General features: G+C 38.0%; 2 protein-coding genes across 2 annotated transcripts in view; one reads left to right on the top strand and one right to left on the bottom strand.

Annotated features, from left to right (window-relative positions):
• Nucleotides 1-1,423: 1,423 nt before the first annotated feature.
• PPWD1 (peptidylprolyl isomerase domain and WD repeat containing 1) lies at nucleotides 1,424-14,455 on the bottom strand. The gene is made up of 11 exons (XM_084504389.1): nucleotides 14,283-14,455; nucleotides 13,410-13,512; nucleotides 12,635-12,735; nucleotides 11,450-11,570; nucleotides 8,331-8,778; nucleotides 7,569-7,759; nucleotides 6,913-7,102; nucleotides 5,323-5,504; nucleotides 2,817-2,898; nucleotides 2,208-2,390; nucleotides 1,424-1,791 (listed from the first exon to the last, which is right to left on the bottom strand). The coding sequence occupies exons 1-11, from the start codon at nucleotides 14,437-14,439 to the stop codon at nucleotides 1,648-1,650; spliced, it is 1,902 nt and encodes a 633-aa protein (XP_084360515.1). The 5' UTR covers nucleotides 14,440-14,455; the 3' UTR covers nucleotides 1,424-1,647.
• Nucleotides 14,438-25,012, top strand: part of CENPK (centromere protein K) — a gene marked incomplete at both ends in the record, with an annotated part of 23,921 nt that continues 13,346 nt past the window's right edge. The window contains 4 exons of the mRNA XM_084503082.1: nucleotides 14,438-14,626; nucleotides 17,380-17,466; nucleotides 20,188-20,244; nucleotides 23,050-23,122. Coding sequence (XP_084359208.1) covers nucleotides 14,438-14,626; nucleotides 17,380-17,466; nucleotides 20,188-20,244; nucleotides 23,050-23,122 — 406 coding nt within the window. The remainder of the gene's footprint in view (nucleotides 14,627-17,379; nucleotides 17,467-20,187; nucleotides 20,245-23,049; nucleotides 23,123-25,012) is intronic.

Below are 25,012 nucleotides of genomic sequence, written 5' to 3'. Positions count from 1 at the left end.
GATGAGGTTGGCTGGGCAGGACTTGTCTTTCATGAACCCATGATGCCTGGACCTGATCCCCCCAGTGGTCCTCCAGATGCTGTGTGATTGCATGCAAGACGACCTGTTCCATCACCTTCCCTGGCACCGAGGCCAGGCCGACAGGCCTGTAGCTCCCCAGGCCCTCCTTATGACCATTCTTGTAGATGGGCGCCACATTAGCAAGTCTCCAGTCATCCAGGACCTCTCCAGATGACCATGACCACTGATAGATGATGGAAAGCAGTTCAGCAATCACCTCAACTCCCTCAGCACCCTTGGGTGGATCTCATCTGGCCCCATGGACTTGTGACAGTCCAGATGGAGCAGCAGGTCTGTAACTGTTTCCACCTGAACTGTGGGTGGTTTCTTCTGCTCTTCATCCCAGACTTCCAGTTTGGGAGGCTGAGTACCCTGAGGATAAGTGGTCTGGCTAGTACAGGCAGATGTAAAGAAGGTATTGAAGAACCTCAGCCTTTTCCTTACCTCAGTAGTTGTGTTCCCGCCTGTGTCCAATAAAGGATGAAAATTCCCCTTGGCCCTCCTCTTGTCGTTAATATATTTATAAAAACATTTTTTGTTGTCCTCAACCATAGTGGCCAGGTTGAGCTCATGCTGGGCTTTAGCCTTCTGACTTTCTCTCTGCATATGCGGGCACCTTCCTTGTACTCTCCCCTAGTTGCCTGTCTCTTCTTCCACCGGATATGAACTCTTTTTCTCCCAGATACTCAGCAGAAGTTCTCCATTCAGACACATGGGGTCTTCTTCCCCACCAGCCCACCTTACAGCACACAAGGACAGCCTGTTCTGTGCCTTAAGACTGCCTTTCTGGACCCCTCTGCTCTTCAGGACTGACTGCCAAGGGACCCTCCCTACCAATGCCCTGAACAGCTCACAGTCAGCCCTCTGGAAGTCCAAGACAGCAGTTACACCGACCCCCCTCCTGACTTCACCAAGAACTCCACCATTTCATAGTCACTCCACCCAAAACAGCTCCCAGCCACCACATCTGCCACCAGTCCTTCTCTGTTTGTGAACAGCAAACAGAGTGAGGCACCCCCTCTGGTAGGCTCACCCACCAGCTGCTTCAGGAAGCTGTCTTCCACGCACTCTAGGAACCTTCTAGACTGCTTCCTCAGAGCTGTATTGTATTTCCAGCATATGTCCAGGAAGTTGAAGTCCCCCACAAGGACAAGTGCTGGCAATACATACATAGCCTAAGGGTTCTGACCTCTTCCTCTGTCAAAGATGGCACTAGCGTAAAAAGGTTTAGACATGGAAGATGCAAATAAATACCAGAAAGGTACAAACTATACCTTGATTATATTCTAAAAACACTATCATAAGCCATGGTAAAGACTTGCATCTTCAATCTTGCATAGAAGAGACAAGAAAAACAGGAGACTTTGTAAGAAACAAGCAAATGTTTTTACTTTAAAAGACAGAGTTACCAGAAATACACGCTTTGGGCACTTCAGGTACATGAAAAATGGTAGAACTGGTGTTTGCTTTGTCCTGCCACTTCTTACATCCAGGAATTATCAAAAAGGTTTTTATTCATTCTAGGTCCTTTCTGTGTCCCACAGTGCTGAGGTTTTCCTTTTCAAGTTGGAACCCTCAAGTCTTAGCTTACTTCACTGTGATATTAATGATGCTGATATCCTCATAGGGTTTGTCGGTTTTGGGATTGACTTTTACATTTGAGATTCTTTGAACAACTTCCATTCCTTTAGTCACCCGTCCAAACACGCTGTGCTTGTTGTCAAGCCAAGGCTGAGGTACAGGAGGAGAAAGAAAAGACGTACATGTAGGTTAGGTACCAATCAAAGAAGAAAGTGACCTAGAATAAGTGAACATGGATATACTTTATATCTTAAGACTATTAAACTGAACACATACATTAATCTAAAATATTCTAGTAATAAACAATTGCAAAAAAGTCTTTTACTAAGAATTGGGTAAGGCCCTTACTCCCCAAGTCAAAAGGTCATGTGATCACAGCACCTTCTTATTTTTAGATAATTGTTTCAGTGAAGCCTACACATTGTACATCTTTGTGTGTAGCATTCACTTGCAAAATAACAAGAAAAAGTTATTTCAGCAAAGCTTATTGTGTTCCTTTTTCTACCAGAGAAGTTACTGTGTTTTTACTATGCAGTTATACCAGGCAAACTTTTAATATTACTTACAGTTGGCACTACTGTAATGAAAAACTGGGATCCATTAGTATTTGGTCCTGCATTAGCCATGCTGAGTGTGTATGGTCTGTCATGTCGTAAAGTTGAATGAAATTCATCTTCAAATTCTCCTCCCCAAATACTTTCACCTCCCATGCCTGTACCTGTTGGGTCACCAGTCTGAATCATGAAACCCTGCACAGAAGTTAAATGTTACTACATCGTCCCATAGAACAAAAAAGCAAAAATGGCTTATGCTAACTGCAATAACTTAGGCTTCATTAATTCTAGTGCAATAGAAGTAAGACACTTTACAAGATATGCCACTCTGGGATGAAACTAAATCACAATTCAAACACAATTGCTGAACTTTCAATTTGCTGAATCTTTCAATTTTGAGATTTCTTCCATCCTGTCAGTTACAGGACACCTACTGAAAAGCTTCATGCAGTGATAAAGGTCGTCAGAACCTCAAGTGTTGTTGACACCTTTCAGAAAACTACGAAACCATTCCAGAAAGCCTTGTGCAAAAGGTAAATAAAAATCTTAACAGAGAGGGCTGACCACAAAGTTACATTCTGTAAACCTACAACAAAAAACAAAAAAACTTTTACAAGTTACCTTGATAATACGGTGAAATATGTGTCCATTGTAATAGCCATTTCTGCTGTGCACACAGAAGTTTTCCACGGTTTTAGGGCACCTAAAATCAGGTAACAGAAAATACAGGCTACAATACATATTTAACCGTATTGTGGCAAGGCCATAAAGATTTCAGGTGAGACTGAGATGCTGTTGTGCTGAGCACTGTTTCAGCATACTAGAAAGTGATCAAATAAGGATGAACCAGCCTTCCACTTTCTCAAACCCAGAGATGGAAACAAAACTTGAGAGGAGTATAGGGTTGCATGATTACACAAGAAGTCAGCAGCATGGTCAGGATCCAAATATTTCTCAAAGCCTAGGTCAAGACACTACTGACCAAATGTTCCTTCTCCAGCTTTTTGTTTACATATTCTCAATACATAAAACCAATTAAGGAATATAAGCTCCGTAAGCAGAAAGGTGTTACTACTGTTATCCCTATAATTCTCTTAAGCTATGTATGTAAGGTGTCCAGTGCTGTGTACAAAAAGTGAGATCTGAAACCACACTGTTTTAGTATTACAGAGCAACTTTGCAGTCAACACCAAGCCAGTTTTCCTCCTTTGGAACTACTGACAAACATTGTTCCAAACTAGGGTGAAAAGGTATTCAATATTGATGTAATAAAACCAAAACAAAGCCTTTCACCTTGTGATTTTTTTGTTGTTGTGTGTTCCCCTCATCTCCCCAAGAGTAGATGCTACCAGAGCTGCAGTTCTTTTTGCTAGTTCTTCCACTGGTTTTAGGAAATGGACTAGTAGCCACAGTAGATCTGCATATGCAGATTTACAGTAACACACATCTTCCCAGTAAACCAGACAACAGCCAGGTTAAGTCCATGGCTGCAGAGTTACTTTAGCTGTGACAAGAAACATCAGTTGGGCTTAAGTCATACTCTAAAGCATCTTGTTAAACAGCACCAATAACATAACTAATGGAACAGACAGGGTACTTTCCCAGCTCCTGCTAAGCAGTACAAAAGTAGCCATTCATATTAGTCTACAAGCACATGGTCAGAGATTTAAAGGGCGTACAAAGCCACATCCTCAGTTCTGTACTTTAATTTTTGAATCACTTTTATCTTAAAGAGATTTTCATTTCAAAGCTCAGACAGAAGGAAATACTAGAAAAGGACAAACATAACCATAACCAAGACTGATAATACTCTTGTGTTCAATCTAAAAAAATAATGTCTACAAAACATTGCAATGAATTTAACAATATTGTGCATGCGAATACACTGAGATACTGTCATAAGAATTAGAAAAAAGTCATAAGTAACGTAGCTTGGCCTGTCACTCACTAGTATATGCTGTACCATTACTGCAACATATATGCTACAAATAAGAATTACAGGAACTAAGTCTTGATGGAAAGAGAAATCGGTTAATACAGCAATGGAAGACTAACAGCCCTACAGGGTAGAATTAAGGTTGTGTTGCCTTAACTGACTTCATGACAAAACATGAAGCTGTTTCTGGAGAAACATGGACTACACCTAGATAGTCTATGTTTCAATTTATAGCAAACTTGGCATCATATATAAATCTACTGTTCCATAACAAAATCTTTGCATGTACTAATATCACAGAGTAATGCTGACACAAGACCTTCAATAATCATGCACAAAACACTTAATAAATGATATGCCTGGTTTGGGATATACACTGCACTAATGTTATATGCTAGTATGAATTTTAAGTTGCTCTTGAAGGATCTGCAACACTGTAAAATGTAATACAATTGCCACATTTGGAAGTTGCAAACAGTACTATTTATCCTTTTTAAAAACTGGAGTGATGTTTCCCCTTTTCCAGTCACTGGGGACTTCACCTGACTGCCAGGACTTTTCAAATATGCTGGACAGAGGCATGGCAACTCCACCAGCCAGTTCCCTCAGGACCCTGGCATGCATGGCATCGGGCCCTATAGACTTGTACCCATTCAGTTTCACCATGTGGTCTTGAACCTGCTCTTTGCTTACAGTGGGAGGCATTTTGCTACCCCAGCCCCTGCCCTGAGGGCCAGGGAAATGAGATGTGGGAAGCCTGAATAGTGAAGGCTGAGGCAAAGAACTGGTACCCTCAGCCTTCTCCCTGCCTGTTGTTACCAGAAATCAAACAGCAGTGCCTTAAAAAAATACGTAGCTTGCATAGCCACATCAAACCATCATGATCTAGCCACATCTGAGGTCTAGAGAACAAACAAAAGTTTAGGAATAGAGCTCCGTAACCAATAAATAAAAAAGAAAAAAAAAAATCCCATTGATGCTTTGATCTACTTTTGCCATACCCGGTTAGTGTTTGTCAAGAGCCACACTGTGGTAGCTTGAGGTATTACAAAACTGTCAGGAAATGAGAAAAATAAAAAATGAGGAGGAAAAGAACCATTCCTAGCTTGGAAGTTAAGTCTTGGGTACTGCCACCAAAAAAACACAGAAGGAAGGCAAAATACAGTAACAGAAAAACTGCCAAATACATACTCAACAGGAAAAAGCTTGATATGAATATCTCCCATGCTTGTGTGGATAATGGCACTATCAGAAACTCTTTTGGGACCTTCTGCTTGGGTAGCAGCCATGACCTCTTCTTTAGAAGGTTTCTCATTAAAGACATCTCTGTCCGAATCTGCGCTCTTTGTATCTTCTGGTTCACGTTTAGTAAACTGAAAAACAAAAGAACTGAAGGTTAGAGTTTGCATTTCTCTTTTGTTTTTCCTTATCTTACCCTGCACCCGAGACATCAATGTGAAGATTTAACTTTCTAGACAGCCAACTAGATTTGAAATGTTTTCATTTCAGAATTTAGAGACTGCATTTCGCCGTTGTTCATTATCAGCATTTCCAGTCACAAATTCCAGTACAGATACATGTAAGACCAAATAACATTTTATAATTTATCTTCTAAACTTGCCCTCTCCCAAAGAAAGCTCACAGTAGTAGTTCAGCACCATTTCTTTAGAAAGGAATGGAGAATTGGTGTGTTCTGCTATATTCAGACAAAACTTGTTGTTTCATCATAAAATTGCTGGTTTCATTACAAAGTCAAACTAAATTCTCTTATCCCAATGCAACGTTATATCCCAATGCAACGTTAATGCAACGCTATAAGAAAAACCGCAAATTCAACTTAAAATAGGAGAAACCTCAGAACTGAAAATTTTATAGCACTTCTTAAAGAAGCAAGACTTAAAATAAATATCAGAATACACAAGTATCCACAGAACTATGTATAATTATGTATCAGATGACAATCAATAATTTTCTGCATGCATTCACTTGCCATGCACTCATGCTTTCTGTAGAAAGAGTGATGTTTCCATATGGATTATAAGTATTTTTCCTTTCTTGTTAAACTGTTTAGAGTAGTATATTCCATCATATACTTTATACTAACCACACAAAGGTTTAGAAAATATTCTATTTTACTCCAACTGAAAACACGGTCAAATTCAAGCACAACTAACAACAGACAGGGACCTCTAACAGAGCTGACCTCTAACCTTTGCTCTGATCACATCCCGGACCAAGTACTATATACTTACTCCAGATCTGCTTGACTTTTTCATTGCATCTGAACTAAAATCTAAATTCTTAATCTTTTTTACTTACCCGTAAAGGACTAAGTGCTACTGAGTCCTGACACTACTCAGAATTTAATAATTTTTGTTAAATAATTTATACCTAGCTAATCATTGTTCCTTTATCACTATAATGCCTCATTAGTTTTTTATAAATGTTCTTGTGTAAGTTTCTTAAACTAGACCATAAGTCTGCACCCCTTCTCAGAGAACTGTAACTGAGACAGATAAAAGGATCCAAGTTTCTTTAACTACTTGAGCAATAGTGAAAACAAAATTAGAGGCTACAAAGCTATTTTTAGACAATTTTTAGCTAGCTTAAACTAAAAATTCTAGAATGTACTTGCAATTTTAAAAGGACACCTCTAGAAAAGTTGTGTTTGCAAGTATTAAAGACAACCAGCATGGGAAATGCACACATAGAAAATTAAAAAATAATATAGAGAAAACATCAATAGAAGAATACAGTTACTTAAATAAACACCACACACACCATGTAAAACCTGTTTTTCTTAAATGCTGTGCAGATTACTGTTGGATCTGCCTGGATATTCTGCAGAACAGGATTTTCAGATGCCTTCATCTCTATAGTGATTGCAGCACGATGTTTCTTTGCTACTCCTTGGAACAAAGCTAGTTGCATCACCCTGATGTTCTCTTGTTTTCCCAAGATACGAATACACCTGAAGTACAAGAAGAAGAAAGTGTAACAACTGTTAGCTGTTCACAGTCAGACAGTATCTCTTTTCTGACTGCAACAAATGTAAAGCAACCAAAAGCCCCTCGAAACAATCTTTTACTAATTGTAATTATAATGCTTCTCTACTCAAACTTGCTACGTAATTTTCTAGTCAGACTCCCTACCCCATAAAAAAACAAACTGCATGATCCACATTTACTTTGCTATATCCAGTCAGCCACAGATCTCTCAACTTTAATATGAATATGCTTGCCATATTTTCTCATTTTACTAAGCTTTGAACTGAAATGACCCAGTAATAACCATGGGAATACTTTTAAGCAACAGTCTAAATTAAAGTTCTCAAAAAACAACAAAAACCTTAGTAACATCCAGTTACATCGAGTTTTAAATATAAGCGACTAAGTATGGACTCTGAAATAAACTTATCTATCTCCACTGAAACTTACCTGTTAGTCTCCACATTTATGACCTTAATGCCCAACATTGTTCCATAGAGAACGAAGTGTCCAGTTTCATCAAATATTATATTAATTAATCTTACTGCATCCACTTTCTCCAGCTCACGCTCAACTGCCATGCGTCGGCCAAACTCCATGTCTGGTAGTTGCTGCCTCATCTGCTGAAGTTCAGTAAACATCTAAAGAAAAAAAATAATAATCACATTAATACACTTCAAAATTCTGACCTAGTTCAACACTAATTCACATGCATAGAAAGTACAGAATCCAAGCAAGACTTAACAGCTCAAACTACTCGAAGAGTTAAAATAAAAACAAATAATACTATTTTAACGACCTTATAGCCATGCTGTTGTATTAGGCTCAAGCAAAGAAGAAGAAGTATGTAGCTGTCTAGCAGAGCTTTGGAAAGACTATAAATTCGTTTCATTATTACAATTATTACTTGAAATGGTAATTACTAATTACTATTTCTAATTACTTTCTAATAAAAGGAAATCTAGCAGTATGAAAACATAAATGAAAATTAACAGCTCAGTATCACTCGATAGCTAACATAAATCAGTGAGAATTAATTTCAGGGCAAAGCAATGAAAGAGGCAAGGAAGAGAACAGGGAAAACCATTTCTGCAAGAAAAACGTAACAACGGAGTTCAGCTTTAAAAGCAGGTGATAATGTAGGTAAAAGTGCCGATTAGTGAAGTCAAACAGAGAAAAAGTCTCAAAGAAGAGAAGCAAGATCCAACTCACACTCAGAGATTCATCAAAGACTCTCATGAGCTTCCCCGTCAAAAATCGGAAAATTCTAACTTTTCTGTCAGACCCAAGAGTGGCCATTTTCTTGCCATCAGGTGAAAAACTTATACTGGATGGGTATGCCTTGCATTTAGCAAATTCATATAGATCAGTATCTGTTTTGTACTCCCAGTTCACATTCTTGGGAAATTTGTATTCATGAGGAGTACCAGTCCAGTACTCAATCATTCCAGATTTGTCAGCAGACACTACTACTTTGAAGACAGGGTTCAACCGTATCTGAGTAAGAGAGGATGTATGGAGTTTATCAAAAACATGAAGTGGCTGGTTATTTCCTCGTCCATCATATATGAATATTTTTCCTGTGCTCTTCTCAGATGTTGCAACAGAAGATATGGCATCTCCAGGGCAATATACCCATTCACATTGGCCAGGGGAGTAGCTGCAACAAAGAATGGAAGGAAAACAAAAAACAACAACAACAAAAAAGAAATAAGAACGGATGGTTTTACTCATGTAAGAATCAAGATAAGCTATAAATTTGAAATCAAATACCTGGAGCAAGTTTTGAGCTTTATTTACTCATCTTGCTAATATCTATCTTGCTAAAATCTAGCAGTGTTATCACCAAGCTTTCCCAAGCAACATGAATCAGTGGATGGTTCAGCCCATTTCTGTTGCTTCCATATTGTTTCATAAAGAGGCTGTGACAGAAACCAGCACAGGTTGGGTAGGTGGGTATAAAAGAAGAAAAAGGATAGAAATCCAAATAAATAGCAGAGTAGTATTGAAGATTGCTACTCAGTTTCTATGAGTCTAGTATTTCTCTCCCAGCTCTAAGTGATTAATGCTTCAGTGCAAATGAAGACAACTGCACCTGTGCCATATACCTACTGAAAAGTATAACTGAAAAAAAAATGTAATTTAATTATCCAGATGTAAACAAAATTAAGATAATCACGGTATATTCAGTAGCTGTTCTGAATATGTTTAAGAAGAAACACACTGGCTACTAACGAATGTAATCTAGAAATAAAAGAAACCAGAGATATGGTCAATAAACCAATAATCTAAGGGTTTTTCGTTTCATTATAAAAACATATATATATTTTTTTAATGTCTGTAAGCAAAGATTCCAAGAACTGTAACTCTAGAACTAATGACAGGCAACGAAGGAATGATACTGACATCTCCTCTGACATCAAAACAAGGAGTTGGACTTGATCCTTATGGGTCCCTTCCAACTCAGGATATTCTATGATTCTATGATACAGTCTCCACAGGAAACTCTTATTTAGAATCCTATCAGACTAACAGATATTGAAGGCGTGATGAAGAACAGACACTTTATAATTTGGATTTTCACTGTGAAGGATACAATTGGGGAAAAAAAAGCAGTGGTGGGGGGTAATAAATACAATGTCTCATTGTTCTGTGCAATGTTATACACGCTTCCTGCAGAAATACCTGTTTTTCTCCAGATCATTTACGGAAGCATAAAGCATGGGAATCTGCAGACAGCTACACCGTACAGATTAGTTAAATCTGAAAGGATCTCAAGAATTTCAGACAAAGCTAATCAACTGTGAAACATACTGGCATGTATCTATCAGAGCAGACAGCACAAGATAATACAAGGTGAAAAGACCACACAGCATTTATGAATTCTACATTAACCACTGTAAGACTGAGCAAACAGCCACTAAAAAATTTTCATTTAGGTAAACAGAAACCAGATGCTCAATAAGCATTAATGCAGGAGATAAAACAATGAATCTTAAATCTAAAAAGCTATTCTCAGTAACGCTTGTATTACAGTTGTATACTTTTCTTCATTAAAAAGTTCACTTCAGGTCAAACCCAATTATTTCTGAAAAGATATACAGGCAGGGGGAGTTTGATTACTGCTGCTGAGGAAAAACTATTAGAGATATGTCAGAGATATACTATAGAAAAACATTTGAAGTATAAATCAGGATATCCTTGATACAAAATAGGTTTAAAATCTACCTTAATTTCCTTGAATTCTCAAGCAACAAGAAAAAAGCCACTATCATAACAAATATAAAAGTATTTTTAATATGAAATTAATTTTATTTCATGGTATAGTTTTACCAGTTTTTTAGTGACATACAGGGCTGCTAAGTACAAAACACCAGTAGAAACAAATGACTACAGCTAACTTGAATTTTTCCACAGCAGACAGACAAGACTGAATCAATTCCGATACGCTACATAGGTTATTCGGACAATGTTATTCATAACATAACCAGAAAAGTACTAACGTAAGCATTTACATGGGCATTCTGAAAAATACCAAAATATCGTGTAGTTATAATAACCTTCAAAGCAATGGAAATCTTAGCACTTATTTCAATTAAAAGAACTATGTCAATACCAAATATTTTTGAGTTTATACCTTGACTCAATGTCACAATTAACCAGCAAACAATAGACTTCATGAAATAGATGTTTTCAAAATTCAAGAGACTTTTGGAAACATCAGTATTTCTACCATTCTTATTATAGCATCCACTGATCCTCCCACCTTCCAAATGCATTCCTGCAATGCTGTGTGCCTCGCTTTCCTCTGCTACTGATAATTCCAATAACATACCCCCAAATTCTTTATCTACATACTATGTAACTACAGCAATTCTACAATAGCAAGACTAAGGAAAACTATTCTTTTTAACAGAAGAAGAAATTGCTAACCCTAAGACAGCAAGTGATGACAAATAACACAGGCCCAATTTCTTCTCTACATGAACTGTTAGTTAGCTGTCATTTTTAAATTCAGTGCCAAACAACAGGAAGAAAATAAAGATGTCTAGCTAAACACTTCAGAAGACACCACGTCCTTCTGCTTAACATTAGATGCTGAGGACAGGTGCAGCCCTACTTCACTCATCTGAAGGGTACATATAGTCATACATTTTTCTACACTCAGGCAAGCAGTCTCCACTGGATACATCATTTTGGATAACTCAACTTCTTCAAATTCATTTGACTGGCAAAAAAAAAAATCAGGTAGAATGAATTATTTACTTAGCTCTTATGTAAAATGACTCCCATTTGTAATGCTACACATTTTCAAGAACCAAGCAACTTACCCAAGTTTCAGCATGTTGATCATATCAAAGTTGACTACATCGAACACCTTCATGGCTTTGTCATCTCCAACTGAACAAAATAACGCCCCCTCTGAACTAACAGCAATACTCTCAATAACACCTGTTAAAACAAGGTAACATACTCTTAAGACACAGGAAAGGGACATTCTTCGTTTCAGTTCTCCACAGAAAAACAAAAACCATACAGACATCTAAAACTGTTTCAGCTGTTTCTCCATCTTTTTTGAACTAAAAAGTTGTGTTAAGGGTTTTTGTTTTTCTTTTTCTTTACTACCACATGTTTTGTGTCCTATCACTGTTTGCAGTCAGGTAAGTGATGACAAACTAGTTACCATCTACCTAAGCAGAAGATTATGATTACAATTATTTTAATATAAAATCTTCTTTTTTTAAAAAAAGAAGATTATTACACGACAAAAAATGAGCTCTTAGACTTGCAGCTCTCAAGACACAAAAAGCAGCAGAATGCTAACTCTTACAGTCCTGCTATTAACATGCATAATAATCAAAATTACTCTGCAATTGAGACTTCAACAAGTTTTTCACAGTACTTATTTACACTTGGTAGGCTTCATTCTCGTGTTTTGTTTCTGTACATAATGAGAAGCTAATAGCTAAGATCAAGAACTTACCGTAACATTTTTTTAAATTCTAAACAGAAACAGTACTTTTACTATTTCCTATTATTTTTCTTATTGTGACAGTCTGTATATCAGACTGTTTTTTCCATCAGGCAGATTATCATTTGTAATAGCAATGAGTACCTTAATGCTTAGCATAGTACAGATGGCAGATAATGAAGGTACCACAGCTTAAAGTAACATTTTTTTAAACATCTCTGGATTTTATGCACCCTGCTTGTCTTTTTTAAATAGACACTTTCTCTCTGTCCTAGACATTCTGCCTACAGGCAGAGCACAAGGCATTGCAAAGGATGTAGGAGATCTCTGCAGGAGTCATCTCACCTGTTTTATTCACACCCTATTCATCCTGCAGTTTGGGGGCTGAATGTACAGGACAGGGGAATGAAGGACAAGACGTAGATATCATTTAATCCCTGACTGCAGTAAACGGGTCCCAGAACCCCTCTCCTTTTTGTTTACACTTCCTCCTCAAACTTGGGCAGCAGGGGTGAGTTCTATAAACAAAAAAGCAAATTCTTACCTAAATGGCTACGGAAGTGTTTAACAAACTCAATCCCTTCTTCTATTTTTTTCCAGAATTTTACATGTCCATCATGACTGGCTGTTATGATAAAATCTGTCCTACAATTACAAAAGAAGAAAAGCAGAAATACAGAATTAGAGAAATACACATACTTCACTCCACTTTTGGACAATAATTTGCATTATGACACTAGAAGTAAGGTAGTACAGAAAATGAACTTCAAACAAATCAATGTAACACTCTGTCTGAACGGGTACTATCAATCCTGAAAGAGAAATAATTATTTTAATGTGCTCTACATTCATCTATGAAAGGTCAACAGCCTGAATTTAAGAAATATGTAATACTATCATTTTTTACTATGTAAGTTTTACTTCTCATTTAGGTCTGGTTTTACAGCAGATACTATTTGCTATTATTAAAAAAAAAAACACATATATATACACATATTTGTAAATAGATACACAAGAAAACGATCTCAACCCAAGCAATTCTGCTGAATCATATTTCAGATGCATTCAGTATTTCCTACTATTGTATATACTGCCCTTTGCAATACAGATTTTAAGAACCCTTTTTCATCTATTTAAACAATTTTTATCTTGCTTATAAGTCCTCTCCTTTATACTCAGTTTTCAAAAAAACTAGAAATGCCACATCTGCACATAACTTTCCTTTATTAAATTTCTGCATTGAAAACTTCTTAGTATATACAAGAACGTATCTCTGATGACAACATATAATGGGAAAAAAAACACCACCACAGACTTACTTGGTACATGCCACATGTGTAATGACATCTCTGTGCATGTAACTGCGTTCATACATCGAAGCACATGGTAGATTTTCAAGATAGACATGTTCAAATTCAAGGACTAAACAAAATAAAAGGAAAATCAGGAAGTGTATTTTATGAATGTTTTTATGAAAAACTTTCATTAAGCTTCTGTTCACCATCATTACCTTTGAATACCTCTCACTCCCAATTTTAATAAAGAGAACATTAGGACTTTGTGCAAACATAAAAGGGATTTCTACTCTGGCTTTGTGCTCAGAATTCTTGATGGATTAAAGCCACTCAAAGCCTTCTTTTACCTTTACAGGTGCTCCCCTTTAAGGTTACTTTAAAGGGGAGCACCTTTAAGGTTACCTTAAAGCCAGTTACCGTGGCTTTCTGAATACGTAGAAAGAATTTCAACACAATTTTTAAAGGCCTGCCAGGACACAGAAGATCAACCACAGCTCATTTTTTTTTTTCCCAAAAGGACAATGGCCTTGTCCTACAAGCAGGGTTCTGTAAGTACATCAGTGATAAATGGAAGGCTAGCGAACATGTGGGCCCTCATGAAGGCAGTGGGAGACCTGTTTAGCTGGGACACGGAGAAGGATGAGGCACTCAGTGACTTGTCCCCAAGCACTACATCCAACCTCTCCTTGCGCACCCCAAGGGACGGTGACTCCACAACCTCCCTGGGCAACCCGTCCCAGTGCCTGGCTGCTCTTTCTGAGCAGAAATGTCTCCTCATTTCCACCCTGAACCTCCCCTGCCATTCCCTCTGCTCCCACCGCTGGCCACCTGCGAGCAGAGGCCGACCCCAGCTCCCCACACCCTCCTCCCAGCCCCATCCCTGCAGCTGCCCGTCACCTCTCCTCTTCTTCGCCTGCGCCGCCTCCCCCGGCAGCGGCCCGACCCAGCGCTCCCCATCTTCCTCCCCCTCCTCCTCTTCCTCCTGCTCCTGCTCCCCGCCCTCCGCCGCCGCCTCGCTGGGCTTCCTCTTGCGCTCCGTCTCGGCGGCCGCCATGCCGGGCTGCGTCACCGCCCCGCGCCGCCCGCCCGGCCACCTCCCTTCCCCTCAGCTCCCGCCCAATCAGCGCCGAGCGCGGGCACAGGCGGGAGCCGGGCCGGGGCAGCGGAGGGAGCCGCGGCGCCATGGTAGTGGCCGGGGGGTGGGGGTAGAAGAAGGGGGGCTTCGCCCCTCGGCCGTGGGGGTGAGGGGGGCTTCCAGAGCCTAAATGGGGCTCACAGGAAAGGTAGAGGCTTCTCGGTGGGGTTCGTTGCGTTAGGGTTGGAGGGGGGGGGGTGGTTATGGCGCAGGGGGGCGGTTTGGATTGGGGGTAAGGAGGAAGTTGGAAGCTCTTCCCTCAGGGGGTGGGGAGGCGCAGACACAGGCTGCACGGAGAAGCTGTGGGTGCCCCATCCCTGGAGGTGCTCAAGGCCAGGCTGGATGGGGCTTTGGGCAACCTGGTCTGGTGGGAGGTGTCCCTGCCCATGGCAGGGGGTTGGAGCTGGGAGATCTTTGAGGTCCCTTCCAACACAAACCAGTCTGTGATTTCTATAACTCACTTGCCTTCAACGGAGATCTCCTTAGCTGTGTGGTCTTTATGGGTCGTGACAAATTAAATGTGTCATTTGCATCTTTTTTGTGTTCATATTCCTTACCTGTATGTGAAAGACAATAGCAGAAATTGTGAAATCTTGAAGTAAAAGCATTTTTCCCTTTGAGGGGGGGGGAGAGAGGGGAGATTTATATTTAATAAAATAAAAAAAATGTTAAATAATTAAAAATTGTTTATTTTCCTTCACCAACTAAACATTTGTTAAGAAGGTCTTAAATCTTTAAGGAAGAAATTGGTGTATTTACCAAGTTAAAAAAAAAAAAAAAAAAAAGTTTACCTAGTTGTGTACTGCCTGTTTTACCTAGTTGTGTGTTGCCTGCATACGAGGCAAGAAGGAATAACAACATGCCAATGCTTGAATAACAAGAAAGAATATAACATGGCAGGAATAACGATGCAAAGACACAGCACAGCTGATGAAACAGCAGGAGAACCCCCCATTTCTGAGGTATGAAGTACAAACAGAAACCTTATCTTACCATACAGAAAAAGGGGAAACTGGATGATACAAGGAAAGATGTATGCAAAAAAGAATGACACTCTGATGAATGTAATTTAGAGTTAAAATTAATAGCAGGGTATTAAGGACCACAGATGAATTTAGTTGCTGGTACAGAGAGAGACCTATAGTATCTCCTCAAAACATACACATTTTGTAACTGTAAAAGCAGGTGGGAAAGTTTTGAAGGTCAACAATGTTAAAATCTTTGTAATCATTTAAACTTTTTTTGCTACGTATGTAGAGATAGTTATTTCATATCATATTTTCACATTGATGAATTGTATTACTGAGTAGAGGTCCAGGGTGAAATGGGGATCGGACTTTTGGGGGAGGAAACGTCAACACCCTTTAAAGTTTCCCAAGGTTATTTTTTGTTTGTTTTGTTTTTCTTCAACTTCAAGCCCTCTCATCTCTGCTGCTTTGGCTTTTTGCCGTAAATAAGATCTATTAAAGCTTTATTTCTGTTTGTCTCCTTGCCAATTTCTGGTCTAAGAGAAAAAAAAAAGTCGCATCTCAAGACTGCTTAACTTCTTTATTAGCTTTCTGTGGGGGGACTTTGCTGGAGGCATTTCAGAAGTCTTAATAAATTATGTGAGCTAGTTCTCTTTCATGTTATGGAGACATTCCAAGACTGTTAAGAAGATAATGATTTTCCTTTGCAACAACTGTACTCGTTAGACCTTATCAGATCACAGTGATCCAGATTTCTTAGTGTTCTGTTTTTAATTATTGATGCAACAAATTTGCCAGGAAGGCTTAGTAGAGGTATTGCTACTTTTCAGTTCTGTAGAATACTGTCAGTGTTCAGGGAGAGATTATGATTATTTAATTTTTTTCTTATTCACTCTGCTATGGCATTCTTGAACTTTGGAAATGCTATTTGAGTATTTCACTCTTTCAAAATTATTTTTTTCAGCATATTTTTCTGTGATCCCTCACTTTTATTCTGAAGAAGAACAAAAGGTTGAATTTTTGCATCATTAAGATGATGGAGACACTTATTTCTTCTTTGTGTGTTTATTAATGCTTCTTTTTAATCTTTACCTATTTGGTGGCCTTAGTGATCCACTTAAATACTTTTAAAAATGTCCTGCCTCTTAAAAAAAAATCCCTTTGAGTGCCAATTTGGCCTTTCTGTTTTTTTCTCTTACTTGCTATTGTCACTTAATGTCTCTCTCTCTAGACTTAATTGGGATCACATTTTTAAATATGTATGTGTTTCTACTTAACCCAACCATCTCTCAAACTTTATAACTTAACCCTTGATGCTTGTCTGCTGGCCATCCATGCTCTCTTTATTTAGTTGCCTGCATATCTTTCAGGTTCTTTTGTTGTTTGTTTTTTTCTAGCAACCCCCAGGACACTTGAATTCCAAATCTTTTTGTTTAACATCTGAAAAGTGTCCTAAGGAGAAATGGATTAGGACACTTACTGTAAGACAGAGCAGAAGTAACTATCCTTAAGAGCTTTGTGGACGTATGAAGAAAATTATGGCTTTGAAGATACGCACTTATTCTCCCATTGTATCTTTATTTAAGTTGTCAGGAAAAACAAAAAGAGCAAGAACATGCAGGTGATCCAAAGCAGTTTTCAAAATTCAGGTCTTTGTGATTCAATTAAAATGTTTTTAGTGTACTATTTCAAAACTTTGCTGCAATATTAAAGCTAATTGATGTTACTAAATGATTAGGTCCTGTCTAGAAATACTGGGGAGTTAACTAAAAACTTCTGTACTCAAAGGGATTGCTCTGGTTCGTGTTTGACCTAACATAGGTATGATTCAGTCATGTGTTAATAACGATTGTTGATCTGCATAGTAACCACTAGATTTGCTTGTTAATAGACTGAAGAATCAACTGCATCAAGTGCTGTAGATGCCAGGGAGGAACTCTTGAATGAATGTGAGAGTATCTGGAGTCAGATGGAAGAGGTATGTAAATCATGAATATTGGATCATATTTGTTGTTAACTGTACTGAGCATTTTTGTTATTTCCTCTTCCTTCATTGTATGCTTACTGCACCCCTTCCAAAGAAACAACAACAACAAAAGGAAGAAGACCTTCAAAAAGGCCAAAGGTAGATGTGCTGGCAGGAACGAAGACTGCTTTGTGGTGTCAATATTTGTTTACAGTGTGCTGATTTAGTTAAATGTTTAGCGGGAGTTAAATACTTAATAGAATGGGAGTACGTATTAAAACTAGGGAAAACAGAAAAAATAGTTCTATTCTGGTAGTATCGTTACACTGAGACACTTCTGAGCCTCTTTCTCCTCCCAATGTGTCTTTCGTTTAAGACCCTCAGTACTTGTGAACCGTAACTGACTCCCACCTTGCATGAGGCTTCCATTAGCATACACTCATGCAAACTGACGGTTACATCCTTAATCATAAAATTTATCTCTCTTGACAGACAATCCAATATGCTAATGATACCACTTTAAAGCAAGTTGTTTTTATTTGCATTTTTTTTTACTTAGGCCAATCCCAGCAAAGATAAACTTGTAACAGTTGTGAGCAAACGTTATGTGTTCTATAAGATTCTGCTGAGTTTACTGAAAACTCATGTTCAAAGTTATATTTTGAGTGTCTTAATTGCTTCATTTGAGTTTTAGATAGTTTTTATGTACCACTTATTTGCTTGTGTTTTTACGTTATAATTCCAAGGCATTAAAGTATCAGAAACTGATGTAAGAATACTTCTCATCTTAAAGTATAACTAAGTACATACAAACCATGATGCATAAATTGCACAGAATTAGATTTTAAAAGGATAATGTGATTTTATTTGCTTCTATGTATAAACCTAACATTTTTCATGTTATTAAGAATTTAGAACAATGCATATGTTAATACTGAACAAGTGGCAGGGAATCCTGTACTAGGATGGTTTCTGAAATATTGTCGTAAGTTATCAACAGAAGTTTTGCTTGGTACCGTTTCAGAGGTTGTGAACTTTCTTTGAGAGTTTCAAATTAGAGGAGAAAACGAAATGTTTATTTTTAATTTCATTTGATAATGTGTGTTATATGCAAGGGATGTTGCATGTGTTGGATGGAAGTGTTAAGCACCCAAGGTGCTTAAAGAGCTGGCTGACATCATCGCGGGACCTCTCTCAATTATTTTTCAATGATCTTGGGAATCTGGAGAGGTCCCAGTAGACTAGAAGCTGGCAAATGTCCCAATTTTCAAGAAGGGTAAGAAAGAAGACCCTAGCAATTACAGGCCTGTCAGTCTCATGCCAGTGCCTGGTAAAATTATGGAGAAGTTGATTCTTGAAGTTATTGAGGCGCACCTGGGGGACAATGCAGTCATTGGTCCCAGGCAACATAGGTTCATGAGGGGTAGGTCCCACCTAACAAATTTGATTTCCTTTTATGATAAGATCACCCATCTAGCTGACCAAGGGAAACCAGCTGATGTGATCTTTTTGGACTTCAGCAAGGCTTTTGACACAGTTTCCCATAGGACCCTACTGGACAAAGTGTCCAGCATACAGCTTAACAAAAACATCACACGATGGGTGAGCAATTGGCTGACAGGCAGGGCTCAAAGGGTTGTGGTTAATGGGGCTGCATCTGGCTGGCAGATGGTCACTAGTGGGGTCCCTCAAGGCTCCATTTTAGGGCCAGTCCTCTTCAATGTCTTTATAAGTGATTTGGATGTAGGACTGTTCAGTCTGGAGAAGAGGAGGCTGAGGGGGGACCTCATCGTGGTCTACAACTTCCTCACGAGGGGCAGGTGACCTATTCTCTGTAATCACCAGTGATAGGACCCATGGGAATGGTGTTAAGCTGAGGCAGGGGAGGTTCAGGCTGGTCATCAGGAAGAGGTTCTTCACCAAGAGGGTGGTTGCACGCTGGAACAGGGTCCCCAGGGACGTAGTCACTGCGCCAAGCCTGTCTGAATTTAAGAAGCAATTGGACTGTGCACTTCACACAGATTTCAAAGAACCACTTAGTAATTCTGCTTAGTAGAGTGCATCCTGCGCTGTCCTGGAGCAGAATGAATTGCTGACAGTTACAAAACAAGAAAGAGTTTATTTAGCAGGTGACTTATGCTATAGCCTTGGATAGCTGTGGTGACCGGAACTTCAGTCTTGGTATACATCCCACTGCAGTCAATGTGAGCTGATACACTGCACTCCAAAAAGAAACAAAAACAAAACAAACAAACAAACAAGAACACCTAAAGTGTACAGTATATTGCCGTACTAAATGAGTTGAAACAAATGGGTATTATAATGTGATATCTCTATTTGGAAAGCTAGAATAGTAGCACTTGTGCTAATTCCCAATCCAGCCTTGTCCGTGACTATCATTTTTTCCCAGTTTCTCATGCTCTCTATCTGTTCAGTATCTTTCTCCATGCCAACTTTTCGCTTTTAACTTGCCATTTTCCTGAAATCATACATCCTCTTATTGTTAGCTGATGGTTTTCTACTTTTCAATTCAAGTTCTACTTTTCTACTGCAGTATGGTTTCAAAATATTTGCTGTTCTGGGTCAAATTCTAAGGGATGTGGTAAGAGCCAAGTAAAAGCTTTTTTTCTTATAGTAAACAGTTTTTGTTGGAATTTCTAAACATCTTATTTCTTTGCTGCGAAAGGCATGAGTGAGTAAACATTTTCTGTCTTTTGTTTGTTTTTTACCCAGTGTCAGAGCAAGATAACACTTAAAAGAGCAGAACCACTGACAGAATCAGATGCCGAAGTAAGACTTTTTTTTTTATTCTTCACAAAATATTTGTTTTTTCTCCAATGAAATGGTGTGCTTCCAAAAAGAAAATGAAGGAAATGAAATTATCTTCACTTATGCCCTGAAGTTGGCAGCTTTACTCTTTTTAACTTTGAGACTTTATTTTGAAGTACATTAGTGTTGGACTTGATGATCCTTAAGGGTCCCTTCCAACTCAGGATATTCTATGATTCTATGATTCTAGTGTCCAGCCAACGCTGAAAAGTTGTATTTATGTATAGCAAAAAGGTTACAAGCAGTCCTGTATGTACAACCTGATGTATGACTAACATAAGGAGCAAATCATTGTACATGTATTTTTAAAACTATATCTCTTTAGTTTTACTCTGGAAATTTGTTTTTGGAAACTTTGTGGATATCATTAGAAAACTGATATGCTTGAATTAGAAATTATTAGAGTGATGTTGAGTGCATGAACATGAGCTCCTATATCCTGAAATTTTGAGGAACATGGAAAAAGGCAGTGTTGGCTCACTGTTTAGTTGCTTGTAAATTCTTAATACAAACTTTTAAAATGGAATTTTTTTGTGGACCCTAAATTTGGAAATATACTAGATGGTGAGTGAAATATTTATATAATACATTTTATAAATCTTTATCTTACAGGACTTTGGTAAGTATATTCAGATAGTTCATTCAATATATTTGAATGATTAACAGAAACGGGTTATTTTTTTCAGAGATGTATTTGTAGAACACATTTAGATATTGAATTACTAATGTATATCTCTTGCTACTAATAAACTGTTCTAAACTGTTATTTAATCAGCATAAATAATAAGTAAAGATGAATATTTACATCCATACAATACAATCTTTCTTCTTACAGGACTAGATAAAATCCTAACAGCAGAAATAATTCTTGTATAATTTTCATTGGATGTAGGCACAGAGTTATGCTTCTTTCCAGCTTTACTGTAGTGCACCTTGTATACTTGTAATTGTGCCTTGTAAAAGCCTTGTAATTAATACTCAAACTTTGAAGATGTGCTTTTCTTAAAAACCCTTATAGTAAGACAATGATTAAATGGAGTTGCTAGGATGTATTGTACTTCATGACAGAAAATGGGGAGGAGAGGAAAAGGTTATGTTGGACCCTCTGTCAGCAATTTTGTTATGATCTTATTAAATCCCTAATATAGGCACTTCTATTTTCATTGCGGCTGGCAAAGAAGCTGTGGGTTTTTTCTTGCTCTTGACCTTGTCACTGATGTTCACTTCTTAATCACCTCAAGATCATAATCTTGCAATGTACTCCATGTGGTTTTATTCTATAAGCTTGAGGATGAGTCTATTCTACAATGTCATGGTTTCCTTACTGAGCAGTGTATTTTGCTGGGAATATACATGTACATAGCATGTGAGAGAGGCACCTGATATGAATACTGGCTTTATCTCTTTGTCTGTTGAAGAGTGCTTGATTTACAGCTGCTGAAAGGTAGTGTTAAGTTATTTGTATATCTGATGTCCAGTTACTGGAGCAACCAGAACACTTTGTACATCCTTTTTATGAAGTTTAAAAGATGAAAGAGCAGAGTGATGATGTTGTCAAGAGTTGTGCTCCAGAATTACAAAAGGGATTGACACCACCTGATGTACAAAATAAAAAACATCTGTATGGTAGTTTATTTCTTTCAGTTTGAGGTTTGTTTTTTTGTTGTTGTTGTTTTGCTTTTCCCCATTCTTCCTAATATTTTAAAAGGTTGTCTTTTAAAGATGTACTTCTCAAAGTTATTTTCAAAGTTATTTTGAGTAGTGAAAAGCAACACTTACGTTCTTGATTCTTGATATATTTATTATGAGATCTTGCCTGATGATTCTTAGCACTTTTTTTTTCTCCTTCGGTCAAGAAAAAGCTAAATGCAACCTGCAGTGCCTTTTACTGAATGCATTGAATGCTCAACTACTTGTTGCATTTCAATGAAAGGTTAATTTCCTATCAGACATTGTATGATACATACATATGATAACACATATTACATATAGGTGTATTTGAAGAAAAATAATAGGTGCAGTCCCCAACTTCAGGAAATGGAATAGTAACACATATATTCTTTCTCTAAAGCATAGTAAACTAAATGCATTTAATTTAAACTAAGTACATTTTTTACGGAATCTGTGGCTGTTTATTTTTTGTGGTTGTTTTGTTTTTCAAAAACTTCCTTGAACCAATGTGTAGTCTTATTGCTGCTATATTTTCAATGGTTACAGTGAGCTAGAGCAGTAGTCCAAAACATTTTTTCTTGAGTCCGCAAATGGAGTTTTGATAGGAGATGTATTTGACTACTGTTTGTCTGTGTTTTTTTTTTTTGTTTGTTTGTTTTGTTTTGTTTTGTTTTAAGACATTCTTTTATTTAGTCATCACACCTATCAGTGTCAGTCTACTTAACCTTACATGTGTATCAACCATGCATCTAAGATGTAATGAGGGTGTGAAATACTGTGGCTTCCAGTGGCTCATCTTCAGTCGTGGTAACTGTCAGATATCAAAGAGAAAGTTAAGGGGAAAAATACCAATTCAGGGTACTTCTGATTTCCATCTTTTAAAATAAGAATGAAAACATTTCTTGATCACTGGAACTGGCTTTTTTAATCCTCTTGAAGGTATAAATGGTATATTCCAATAGGTGCTCTTTTGTTGTGTGTGTTTTTTTTTTTTTCTGTATAAACCTAATAAATTAATTTTTATCCCAGTCTATCTTATTTTACTCTGGAACAATTCAACACACTTAAAGAGATCCTTAATTTCTTGTTATACAGATTTCCTTGTTAACGATGCGAATGAAAGCTTTAACAGTGGAGTTTAGTCAATGGCAAATAAGAAGTCCTGAATGTAAGTAACTGCTTACATGTAAGGCTGACTCACATTAACTTTTGCAAGGTCTTTTATCTAAGCATCTTAGGCCATGTATGTTTTTCTCATTGTATTTTAAGTCATGTATGTCTTGTTGTATTACCATGCTAAACTAGTTAAAATACAACATTTCCCACCATAGCATGTATGTTTAATGTATATTATTATGCCATATTGTTTTATCGTTTTGGTTCCTCTCAAAGCAAGGTCTACTGCAACTTATGATTCTGGACAAGAATGCATAGTTCCTGCCACTGTCGGTTAAATGGGAAATAATTGTTAGCATATTTCCTAAAATGTCTTGCACCAGATCACAAAAGTTCATTATCCTGTCATCCTTTGTTTTTTTTTTTTTCTTTCTGTGATTGTTTCACAGAAACCAATCATGGTTTGGGTTGGGAGGAATCACCAAGTTCCAACACCCTGCAGGGACACCTCCCTCCAGGCCAGGTTGCCCAAAACCCTGTGAAACCTGGCCTTCCAGAGATGGCACATCCACAGCTTCTCTGGGCAACCTGTGCCAGTGCCTCACCACCCTCTGAGTAAAGAACTTCTTCCATGTATCTAATTGAAATCTGTTTTCTTTTAAAGCCATTCCCCCTTGTCCTGTCACTACATTCCCTGACAAAGAGTCCCTCTTCTGCCTTCCTGTAGGCCCCCTTTAGGTACTGGAAGGTTGCTATAAGGTCTCCCCCAAGGCTTTTCTCCTCCAGTCTGAACAAGCCCAACTCCCTCAGCCTGTTTTCATGGAGAGGTGCTCCAGCCCCTTAATAATGCTCATTCCCCCCCCCTTGGGGAGAGTCCTGAGGGACTCTACTCATCACGGGTCTACACCTGGACATTGAGCCATTGACTGCAACTCTTTGAATGTGACCACCAAGCAAATTCCTTACCCACAGAGTGGTCATACAATCTAACTCATCTCTCTCCAATTTAGAGGCAAGGATATTGTCCAGGGCAGTGTCAAATGCTTTGCACAAGTTCAGGTAGATGACACCTGTCACCTTTCATATTTCTCCCTCATTTCTTTAATCTGTACTTCCTTTTTAGGACAGAACTACTTTAGTAAATGACTAGTTCTGTCTTCTTGCTGTCATAAAAGAGGCTGGTATATTTTTAATCTTTGCAAGTGTGGCTAAATACCTAACTGTAATTTATCCAGACATATTTTTATCTGTACTTCCTTGTTTTTTTGTTTTGTTTTGTTTTTTCAATTAATTTTGTACAGAAGTGTGCTTTATTATAATTTACTAGCTGAAACCTTGAAGTGAACTTCTAATGGTAAACACACTACTCTGTTTTAAAATACCTGAAATGTATTTTCAGGTATTTATACCTGACCCCTTTAGATCCAAGCTAGATAAAGAAGTAGAAACCCTTTTAATTTATTGCTACAACACAGGAATCAAGCTGACTTAGTGATCCTAAGAAGCACAAACCACTGAGACAAGTGGTAGGTCTCACAGTTGTTCAGCATATCTGTCAGAACAAACAGATTTCTCAGTTCTTCCAAATGCCTTCTGTATGTAAGCATCAGTGCTAAGTGACTCGGCTCTGTTTTAAGGCTGATGTGACCAGAGACTGTGAAAGTAACCATTCAGTATCTAACTGATTGAAGTAATCTGCTCTTTCAGATGTCCCATTTAGAGACTCATAAGACAGTTTACACTGCACTATCACTAGTATTTGTTAGCGTCCACATGTCAAGGACCTGTTAGCTCCTTTCAGCATAGTAACACTTGTTCATTTAACTTTAAATGCATACGTTGGCTCAACTCTTTTGAATATTAAAATGCCAGACGAGTCTTGGTCTTCCTAACATTCCTAGCGTTTTGGAAACACAATGTAGACAGCAAATGGTGATTTTCA

This window comes from Aythya ferina (genome assembly GCF_964211825.1).
Source record: "Aythya ferina genome assembly, chromosome: Z".
Lineage (NCBI taxonomy): Eukaryota > Metazoa > Chordata > Aves > Anseriformes > Anatidae > Aythya > Aythya ferina.
The sequence above is the reverse complement of the archived record's forward strand: the minus strand, read 5'-3'. Positions and strand labels throughout refer to the sequence as shown.